The sequence below is a fragment of the Molossus molossus genome, unplaced genomic scaffold, assembly GCF_014108415.1.
Source record: "Molossus molossus isolate mMolMol1 unplaced genomic scaffold, mMolMol1.p scaffold_m16_p_10, whole genome shotgun sequence".
Lineage (NCBI taxonomy): Eukaryota > Metazoa > Chordata > Mammalia > Chiroptera > Molossidae > Molossus > Molossus molossus.
The window spans coordinates 19,448,060-19,458,813 of record NW_023425345.1 but is presented as its reverse complement, the minus strand read 5'-3'; the positions used below and the strand labels follow the sequence as shown (position 1 = coordinate 19,458,813).

At 40.3% G+C, this 10,754-nt stretch overlaps 2 protein-coding genes across 4 annotated transcripts in view; one reads left to right on the top strand and one right to left on the bottom strand.

Moving 5' to 3' along the window:
* The window catches only part of FGD6 (FYVE, RhoGEF and PH domain containing 6), a 123,973-nt gene extending 116,841 nt beyond the window's left edge, over nt 1–7,132 (bottom strand). Inside the window, exon 1 of one of the 2 annotated variants that reach the window (XM_036250974.1) lies at nt 7,070–7,132. In XM_036250974.1, coding sequence (XP_036106867.1) covers nt 7,070–7,085 — 16 coding nt within the window. In that variant the 5' untranslated portion in view covers nt 7,086–7,132. The remainder of the gene's footprint in view (nt 1–7,069) is intronic. The other variant, XM_036250975.1, reaches the window with a different exon arrangement.
* A 449-nt stretch (nt 7,133–7,581) lies between these two features.
* Nucleotides 7,582–10,754, top strand: part of VEZT (vezatin, adherens junctions transmembrane protein) — a 64,145-nt gene continuing 60,972 nt past the window's right edge. For both annotated transcript variants that reach the window (XM_036250986.1, XM_036250985.1), the window contains exon 1: nt 7,582–7,691. In XM_036250986.1, coding sequence (XP_036106879.1) covers nt 7,656–7,691 — 36 coding nt within the window. In that variant the 5' untranslated portion in view covers nt 7,582–7,655. The remainder of the gene's footprint in view (nt 7,692–10,754) is intronic.

The following is a 10,754-nucleotide window of genomic DNA, read 5'->3' as shown; positions in this document are numbered from 1 at the left end:
TCCAGACCACAAGCCGATGCTCTAACCACTGAGCAAAACGAGCCAGGGCAAAGGGGACACCTTTTTTTTTTTTTTATCTTCACCCGAGGACATTTTTCCGTTTTTTGTTCAGGTAGAGTGGGAGGGAGAGAGAGGAACAGAGAGAGAGAGAGAAACATCGACGTGAAAGGGACACATCGAGTGGCTGCCACCCGCACGACCAACCAGGGCCGGGGACAAACTGCAACCGAAGTACGAGCCCTTAGCAGGAACCGAACCTGGGTCTCTCAAGACTGCAGGCCGATGCTCTAACCACTGGGCCAAACCAGCCAGGGCTAAAATTAACAAGTATTTTGAAGAGATGTTTAAAATCATTAATAATTTGAAAAAATACAAACTAAAACAATAATGAGATATCACTTTATACATTTCAGACTGGCTGAGTTAGAAAACTGGATTATGCCAATGTTGGAGGGAATGTGGTGATATAAGAACATAATTCACTGCTTGAGGTAATGAGATTGGTAAAGCAAACCTGAAGAACAATCAATTGGGCAGCTAGAGTCAAATTTAACAGTTGAGCCTGAGAATGGAGGTACTTGTTGAGAAGGGTTCCTGGTGGCTAACCAGTCTCAAATTTAAAGACAGAGCCAAGCAGCAGTTGCTAAACAGGGTCCACTCACACGAGCTACACTTCATGGAGAAGCCTGCACTGAACTGCCTGCATGCTGGCTGAGACAGCCCTAATGAAGGAGTTCCTGGAACCCTAATACAACCAACAGGATTAAAACTTTCCCCATCCAATCAGAGCTGTGCGACTATAACCTCATTTTCATTTTCACCAACTAATCAGAGTGGCATAATTCTGACCAATCAGGATGGTGCTATTTGGACCAAGGACACAATTCTTTAAGCTTCTCATATGAATAAGCATTCTTCTTCTTCCTCAGTGATATACAGTAGAGGTATATAAATGCCTTTATCAATAATCTTTATCACTAAAACACCCCCCAAAATCTTAAAATGAAATACAGAAATCAGAAATTTTCCAAACTTAAAGCTAAAAACTAATTCTTCTGTATTAGTTGAGGCTCATAATAAAATTGATATTTCTCTATGCAGCAGTTGTCAATGGAGAATTTTCATTGTAATCCTTTATAGGGCTCAACCCCAGGTCTAATTAACTAGTTTCTGGGGATAGAGCCTACAATCTGTATTTATTTTAGGTTCCATTATTCTGTTTATCTTTCATTAGTACATTTAAAAGATGACCACAATTTGTATTCTTCCTCAACATTATATAAAAAGTACTTAATGAGCACCTATTATAATACTGTATTAGATTTGTACAGATCTGCTCTTAGCCTAGAAAACTAATAAAAGCTTCACAAAAGACCTATAAAATAAAAAGACTGATACAGAGCTGACATCAGGTTTTTTTAGTTCGTTTAAGTTTTTCCACCTATACTGTCACTTTACCATGCAGTCATACTTCCTCAATGAAACTTGAGATAAAATATTTTCTGCCCTGGCCGGTTTGACTCAGCGGTTAGAGCGTCGGCCTGCGGTCCTGAGAGACCCGGGTTCGGTTCCCGCTAAGGGCACGTACCTCGGTTGCAGTTTGTCCCTGGCCCTGGTCGGTTGTGCGGGTGGCAGCCACTCGATGTGTTCCTTTCACGTCGATGTTCCTCTCTCTCTCTCTGTTCCTCTCTCTCCCTCCCACTCTACCTGAACAAAAAATGGAAAAATGTCCTCAAGTGAGGATAAAAAATATATATATTTTTTTTCTTTACTTCCTATATTTATGTTTGTTCCTCCAACATCATCAAATGCTTAATAAAAACTTAATTTACTGAAAAAATAAAAATAAACATTTCAAAATATCTACTGGACACTGTTTAATTACTTGAATACACAGAGCCTTAGATACTTCATTTGGTGATGAATTTCTTTTCAACAAAGGAAGTTAGTCACAACACTCAGGAAGATATTACATGGAACTGAGTTTCAAAAAAAAAAGAGTAGAGTGTTCTACTTCCTCTTACCAACCAAGGAAGAATTTCCCAAACTCCTAATATTATGTATTCAATCAAGATCACATGATAATAGAAGCCTTCTCACTCAAAATAATGTTGTGACAAATAAAGATAATGAAATGTTTTCAAATGAACTTAATACAAATTCCTAAAGCTTTTTACATTTTCAGTTGTCTATCCAATAAGCATGTTATTAGTTTTTTTATTTCTTTGTTTGTTTGTTAGGCAGAAAAAAATTATAAAACCCTTCAAAGACTAATGCTAAAGCTTGGTATAATGATCCTTTAAATTCAACTCTTGATGTACTAAGTCAATTCTTCAAAGAAAGTATGACTGCCCTAGGCCTCTTCCCAACCTCTCATCTTACTCAAGATAATGAAAATTGATTTCATTTCATGTTGATTTCATTTCTGTAACCATTCTTAAAGCATCCTACCTCTGGGATTTTTGAAAAAATAAAAAAAAATCCATTTTGCAAGATGAAAAGAGTTCTGGAGACTGACTTTCTGAATCTTGCAGCTTTGCCAGAAACTTCCAGGTCATTTAGCCAATCAATTTTTTATTTTTAATTTTTTTTTTTCTTAACCCCATCTGAGGATATGTTTAGAGAGAGTAAGGGGGTAAGGGCAGGGCGGGGGGAGTGAGGAGAGAGAGAAACACAGATGTGAGAAAAAAACATCAATTGGTTGCCTTCCACACATGCCCGGACTGAGGATCAAACCTGCAACCCAGGTATGTGCCCTGACCGGGAATCCAACTGGCAACCTTTCCGTGCACAGGACGGTGCTCAACCAACTGAGCCACTCCAGCAGGGCTAGTTAAATTGTTTTGTTTTGTTTTCTTTATTGATTTTTAGAGAGAGAGAGGGAGAGTGAGAGAAACATCGATGAGAGAGAACATCAACTGGCCGCCTCCTGCATGCCCCACACAGGGATCCGGCCCACAACCTGGGCATGTTCCCTGACAGAGAATCGAACCGCGGCAACCTCTTGGTGCATGGGTCAATGCTCAACCACTGAGCCACACCGGCCGGATTAAACTGTTTTTTAATCTCTGGTACCGATTTTACTTTTTTCATTAAATGTGTTCTATGTAAATCTGCTTCCAAAAGACATACAGTCATCCCTTGCCACTTCATGTAGTGGCTTCACCCTACCATGGTTTTTTCAAATACTGTACTGTATTTGTGAAAGTGGAAGCTCGAAGTGGCAAGGGACAACTGTATAAATAAAGAATCCTACTTCATGGCAATTCATTTATCGCGGTAGAGTCTGGAACTGATTAACCGTGATAAACGGGGCCGACTGTAAATCCCTGTTCTCTTTAGTATCCTAGAAATTAAATTAATTACATATTAGCGGTGGTTGATTGCCAACAAATGCAGCCCAGCATTATGTACCTAGTGCCCTCAATGCATACTCACTGAATTAAATAAATAGCTGTGGCCCAGCCGGTATTGCTCAGCAGTTGAGCATCAACCTGTGCACTAAGTGGTTGCCAGTTCAATTCCCGGTCAGGGCATATGCCCACATTGTAAGCCAAATCCCCAGTGGGGGGCATGCAGGAGGTGGCCAATGGATGATCTCTCTCATCAATGTTTCTCTCTCTCTCCCTCTCCTTTCCTCTCTCTCTAAAATCAATAAAGGAAAAAAAAAACTTTTTCAAATAAAAACGTAAATAAATAGCTGTGAACTCTGGCTCACCATTGTTAGTTAACTATGTATTGGAGGAAGCCAATAACATAACTTGGGGAGCTGGCTAACCTAATTATTTGCCTTTTTTGCAATCTGGCTGCCTCAGTTTCCTTACTTGTGAAGAGCTGGATAGAACTATAAAGCCTATATGATTCTGAGATTATAAACTTCTGAGATACTTGCTTCAGAAGAACCCTTATTTTCTCCAGCCCCTTTGCCCTGTATGATTTTTATTCAGTACAACTTTGTCTCCACCACTAGAAAGCAAGCTCCAGAAGGGCAGGCACTTTGTCTCACTGCGATGTCCCCAATGGTGAAAATAGGGCCCTGGGAATAGTCTGAGCTGCCACATACACATACTCCTTAATATGCCTCAGTAATAGGAGACTTTTTTTTAAAGTCCATACCCATTTTAATGTAGAATAATATTTTGAAAAGAAGCAGGAATCAACTTCAATAGGATTATTAAATAAGTTCTTAATTATTAGTAGGAACAGGTATTCAAATAAGTCACTGGTACGAAAATATCAGGAATCCTTCATTAGTAGTATTATCATTATTTTTTCGAGACTATATTATGCAAGAAACACAACTCAAAAAATAACAAGCCATTATATTATGGTCTGCTCCAATGTCAAACTCTTGAAGTAAGTACATGATCTTTGGAAATGGATCTAGCACCTTTGTATCTTAATACTGTATCAACAGTCAGACCCAAAGCTTTTTAGAGTAAAGCAGCAAATCTTTTATTTATACAGCTGTTTGGCTCCAGGGAAAAATAAGGTAAGAAAGTAAAGCACTAGTACCATTCACTATTACAAACATACTGTCATCTGCTATGCACAGATGGCTGCAGTTCACGAGCACACTTTCTTAGCTTTTGGACTATCCTTATAGAAAAGTACAGGCAATAATGAGACAGTGACCTGTACAAGTTGAAAGGGATAGAAAACATACACCTAGCCCTGGCTGGTTTGGCTCAGCAGGAGAGCATCGGCCTGCGGACCAATAAGTCAAGGGTTCGATTCCAGCCAACCAGCCAACGGCATGTACTTCAGTTGTGGCTCCTCCCCGGCCCTGGTCGGGGTCCTGCAGGGGAGGCAACCAGCTAATGTGTCCCTCTCACATGGATGTTTCTCTCTCTCTCCCTTCCACTCTATCTGAAAATAAATAGAAAAATATCCTCGGGTGAAGATTTAAAAAAAAAAACAAAACACCTATAATTACCTCTCCTTTTAAATATACTGATTAGAATAATTGTAAAATTTCTACTATGGGCCTACTCTTTCACAGGTGCAGAAAAACAAAGCAAGTTCTTCTTCAAGATACATAAAACATAGATATTCTATAACATTTCCTTTATTTCCTTAAATTAAGCTAGCCATCCTAAATACCACAGATTAGATTCAATATAAACAAACATTCCCTTCCCCAACTACAAATAACTTTCCTAAAGTTTTAATGAATTTGATTACTGTTTCAAAAAGTATAAATAGTTTGTAAGAATGATGAACACATAATTTTATAAGAATGAGATGGAAATAAAACCCAATGCTCTTCCATACTCTCCATTTAGACATGAGAAAGAATTAAAATAAATCTTAACAGATGGCTGAACAAAAACGTAGTTAATACTTTTCAACAAGCCATGCTAAAAACCAACTAACTCAGCTAAACACAGGAAATGTGCCTCTTTTAAAACACCACAAAAATGTCTGTGGATTTCTTTAATTGTAAAGTTGATAAAATATAAAAATAGCTTGCATTATTCTAGGGTAATGCAAATCAAAGAATCATAAACTTCCAGACAGGGCCCTAGATCAGGTTTACATATTTAAATGTCAAATTAAATGCTTCTGTATTTCTTCATTATAAACTGTTGGGACTGGAATTGAAAACTGAGGCATATAAGGTATAAATATTTTAAATGTGCTTTATACTCCAAAAGAGGGGAGAGCTAAAATTAGCTGGAAGGATTTAAATCCGACCCCTTTAAATTTAAGTTAATTAGAATAGCTCAGTAATAAAGAAAACTTGAACAAAGGTGAGGCACAAAAATTTAGGATAAAAATAATTCACCTCAAGTAGAAAGCCTCCGTTTGGTACGGAAAGAGTTTACAAATAACATGATATGATGACATATAAAATCAGAAGGGAAAAATCCACAATTTCTTCAGGAATACTACTACTACTATTATTACGTGAATGCTTCACTCTTTGCTTCCTTATTACTACTGGCTAGCTTCCTTCCTAGTTACCTGTAATTTGATTTCAACCAGCAGCGCAACACTTCAATATATCTAGGTTTTAGTAATAAGACAACTTAGAACATTTAGAGGGCTGTTTGACAGTTTCAAGTTGCAGGAATTTAAAACAAATGCCAAGAAAAGCAACGAAAATTTAATCTGCTACTTAAGTGCTGATTCTAGAAGTAACTTTGAGGGAAAACTTTACACTATTTTACTATAAAATTTCTAATGGAAGTTTATTTCTTTCAACGTGGATGAAACATTAAGATAAAAACCTTAATACTTAATAAAGTTGTAGTTTAAAATTAACCTATGCTCTTATAAAGTAAATTTAAAACCACTTTAGTGACTATTTTGGAATATAAGAACTGTTCTTTAGGAATGTTTGGAAATAAAATGTACAGAATTGCTCAAAATCCAAAGGTAAACAAACTCTTTGTCATTTGGATGAAGGAAAAGGACTATGGGAGGCAGACGGGAACCAGGCTTTGTTTACACTAACCAGGTAGAAATAGAAAAAAGAAATCCATAAGAAATTGGGGGAAGATGAGCAAAAAAAATGCCATCGGCAATTCTATTTCTCTACTTTTCGGGTAACGGGGGGTAAAACCACCAGAATAGGAGTAACAATGTTTAAACCTCTTTATCTAATGAGTAATAAAGGTCAGGGTTCCCAGTGGATACTAGGTTTAAAGAGACTCAGCACAGTCGCCGAGCTCAACGCTCTGGGAACACTGCCCTTTCTTAGAATAACTGGTTTCTTAACATGGTCATCTAACCCATTTTCACACGCAAAGGCAAAATCGCTCAAATTTTAGGAGACAAGCAAACGTCCCCTTTACATTTCGCATTTCACCTGGCGCAGAGCGCCCGACCCGGGTCTCCTTTTAAAGGCAGGTCCCAAGAGAGACGATTTCCAAACAGCCTCTCTTGGCAGGAAGGGACGAGAAAATGCGGCAGCAAATACCGTCTGCTCCGCACTTGCCACACTCCTCGGGAAAAGTAGAAGAAACACCGCTAACCTGCCCCAAAGGAGAAAGTTGCTTCAGAACCCCAAACTAGCAGCGCTCCCTACAAACTTTCCAGCGGCAGCGCGAGCGCCGTCACTTACCGGCGGCAGAAGTCATGATTCCCGAGGCGGCTCTCTTCCCTGCTCGCCACCCCCCCTCAATCCATGCTCCCCTTACAGTCCATTGTTTCAAGAGTTTAGGCAGAAAAGAAAAGCTCCCGCAGCGTCCGCATTTCGTCTTGCTGCCCCGCAGCGCAATCGAAGCGCCGCACAAAGGATGCGGAGGGCTCCAAGGACCCGGCGGCGCTCCCGGGCGCGAGCCACAGGCGACGGGCACGAGCAGTATTCACCGCGCCTCCGCCGGCGCGTGCCCGTCTCGAGCTCCAAAAAAAAATCAAAAAAATCAGTGCTCCAGGCGCCCCCTGCCAGTCGCAGCCGTAAAAGGCGGACAAAAGCCCTGGCCTCTTCCAATCAGAGGGCTCGAACTTCCTTTTGCTCCCGCCTCTCCCGTTTACAGGATCATCTTCTGCTCCAATAAGTGGGCCTGAAAAGGGGGCGTGAGCTGCGAGGCGTGCTGGGAGTTGTGGTTTTCTGAATACACGGGACAGGCGAAGCAGACGCCCGGGTGCCGCCAGTTCCCTCGCCTTCATTTCCCATCGTGCTGAGGCGGGTGGCATGGCGGAGAAGGATGACACCGGATTTTGACGAAGAGGTGGTTTTTGAGGTAAGGGGAAAATGGCGGTGGGTGGGGATTGCCTTTGTTTGAGAAGGATGAGGGCGAAGGCGAGGAGGCAAGGCGAGGAGGCAAGGCGAGGGACCGATCCCGGCGCGAGGGATCGGGTGACGCTCTTGCCGGCCTCGGTCACCGAATCTCGGCGATTTCTGGGCCTAGTGTTGGCTGAAGCCTGACAGGTGTAGCCCGAGACGCACTCTCCGCGGCCAGCTTCAGCCTCAAGCTGGCCCAGAATTCCCAATCGGACCGGTGGATGAGAGCCTGCCTGTTCCCCCGGGGCGGATACGCCCTAGGGAGACTGTCCCCGGCTGGGGCGGGGCCCAATCGTGCATTTTGGATACTCACCACTTTTACGCCTATGATTTTTGGGGTCCTTATCCACATGTGCCTTAGGTCCCTGATCCTAGTCAAGGCGTGGCCCTCGGAATGAAGGCAGCAGGTGCCAGTTTTCTAACACGGTTTAAAAAATGTGTGCGGGACCCACTGTCGGTGATTAGGGCAAGGGCATCTGAGCATCTAGGTTCAGTTCTTTTGTCCTTCGCTGTTGCTCTAAGTGTAGCTAGTTCTGACATAAAGCTGCGGGTGTGAGTGCTTTTGTGTGGGACTATTTTAAGACGTGCTCTGCCATCTTGAATGAAACACACACACACACACAAAACAGGCGAGTCTTTTTGTTGCCATTTATTTATTAGACACAGGTGAAAACTCACCACCCTTATATAGATGTATTGCATATATGTATGTTTTACGTTCACACATTCATGTAGATTTTAAGAAAAAATTTAAAAGCTATAGCCTATTCTGTGTACCATGGGAGAGCTAGGCACGAAACAATGTAGATTGATAAATACTGAAATATGTACAAACTGTCATTGGGGGATTGATTTGGAAACCGCTATCAGTTCTTGTAGCCTCAGAGAAGCTCCCTACGCCCTGTAAATGCTATCGGAGGTGAATCTTGAACTATGAATCGCATTAAGAGAAGATGCTTTACAGGAAGAGAGAAGGGAGGAGCCAGGGTTGGGAGGTGTGAAAGTACCTGGTGTGGATTTTTCAGGGGTTTGAGTGGGGGGGGGGGTGTCACTATATAAAGTGATTTGGTGTGGCTAGAATATAGAAGTACTGGAAGATAAGACTGTTTTATCAAAATGAAGAGTCTGGATTCAAAGTGCTCTCTAGGGAAGACAAGCGCCTGGATTTTGGAAGTGAGAGAAGAAATAATGAAATATTGTAATGGTTTGGACAGATACTTCTAAGGTAAAATTCAGAAAAACGGTTACAGATTGAATGTAAAGCTAAAGGAGTAATAATAAGTGTTCAAGGTACATTTCATTGTAGGAAATAAGCCACAAAATTAGAATCATTCATTATTCTACCAAGATGGCCATTATTAACATTATAATATGTGTTCTTACAGACTTTTTCCCCATGTGAGTAAGTGTATGTTTAAGTGCATGGTATTTTTTAACACAATATCATACCACATAGAATTTTGTATGTGTTTTTTCACTTAAGTTTATTAGGGTCTTTTTCTATTCATTACTCTTTGAAAACATTATTTATTCCATCATGTATATGTATCATAATGTAACCATTTCTCATTATGGGATGGTTATATTGTTTCAAAATACTCACCATTGTAATCAACACTGACATAAATCCATCTTTCATTGTAACTCTGAATTTTCCTTAGAATAATTTCTAGAAGGGAAACTAGTGGGTGAAGAGAGTAATTTTTATTTATTTTTTTATCCTCAACAAGGACATTTTTTTTTTTTTTTTGATATTTTGTTCAGATAGAGTGGGAGGGAAAGAGAGAGAGAGAGAAACATCGACGTGAAAGGGACACATTGAGTAGTTGCCACCCGCACAACCCAACCAGGGCTGGGGACAAACTGCAACTGAGGTACGTGCCCTTAGTGGGAACCGAACCCGGGTCTCTCAGGACCGCAGGCCGATGCTCTTAACTGCTGAGCCAAACCGGCCAGGGCGAAGAGAATAATTTTTAAAGACTTAAAAAATAGAGTTGCATTGTTCTAATTTACATTTTATGCATTTATTGAAGCCATTTTTCTTTCTTTGCTTGAACATTTCTTTTTGTATGTAGACCCATTTTCCAGTTGGAATCTAGCTTCTTAAAAATTGACTTGCATGAGTTTTATATGCTACATGTAGAAAATTTTTTACAGTTTGCTATTAGATTTATTTGCTTTGTGTCATATGCATTAATTTTTATTGCAGCATAATATTCATAAGAAAAGTCCACAAATCATAAATGTTGCTGAATTTTCACATGTGAACACATCCTTGTAACAAGCACCTAGATCAAGAAACTGAACATCACCAGTACACCAGAAGCTCTCTCTTGCTTTTAGTAGCTTCTCCTCACCCCAAGGATAACCACCATTCACATTTATAATAACTAACTTAGATTAGTTTTGCCTATTTTTATAGTGTACACAATGTGCACTTCCATTTGTACATGTTCTATTTAGCCTGACTTTTTTTGCTCTCTGGTTTTGTTTTGCTTGTTAGATTTTTTTTTTATCCTCACCCTAGGACATTTTTGCACTTATCTTTAGATAGAGCAGGAGGGGGATAGGGAGGAAGAGAGACAGAGGAACATCGAGGTGAGAGAGACACTAACACTGGTTGCCACCCACATGACCCCAACTGGGGCTGGTGACAAAACTGCCCTTAATGGGAACTGAACCCAGGACTCTCTGGTCCATGGTCTGACACTCCAACCACTGAGCCAAACTGGCCAGAGCATGTTAGATTCTTTTCTGTTGTCATGTAAGCATTGTTTATTTCTTCATAGTATTTCATGTGAGAATATATGACACATTTTTAAGTCCATTCTACTGTTAATGGTATTTGGATAGTTTCCTGTTTGAGATTTTTATGAGTAGTGCTATTGTGAACCTTTTAGTATATGTGTTTTGTTGAACACGTTTCTGTTGCGTATATACTTAGAAATGGAATTGCTGAGTCATAGGAAATGCATATGTTCACCTTTTGTAGATAACTGCCAAACATTATTCCACTATGGTC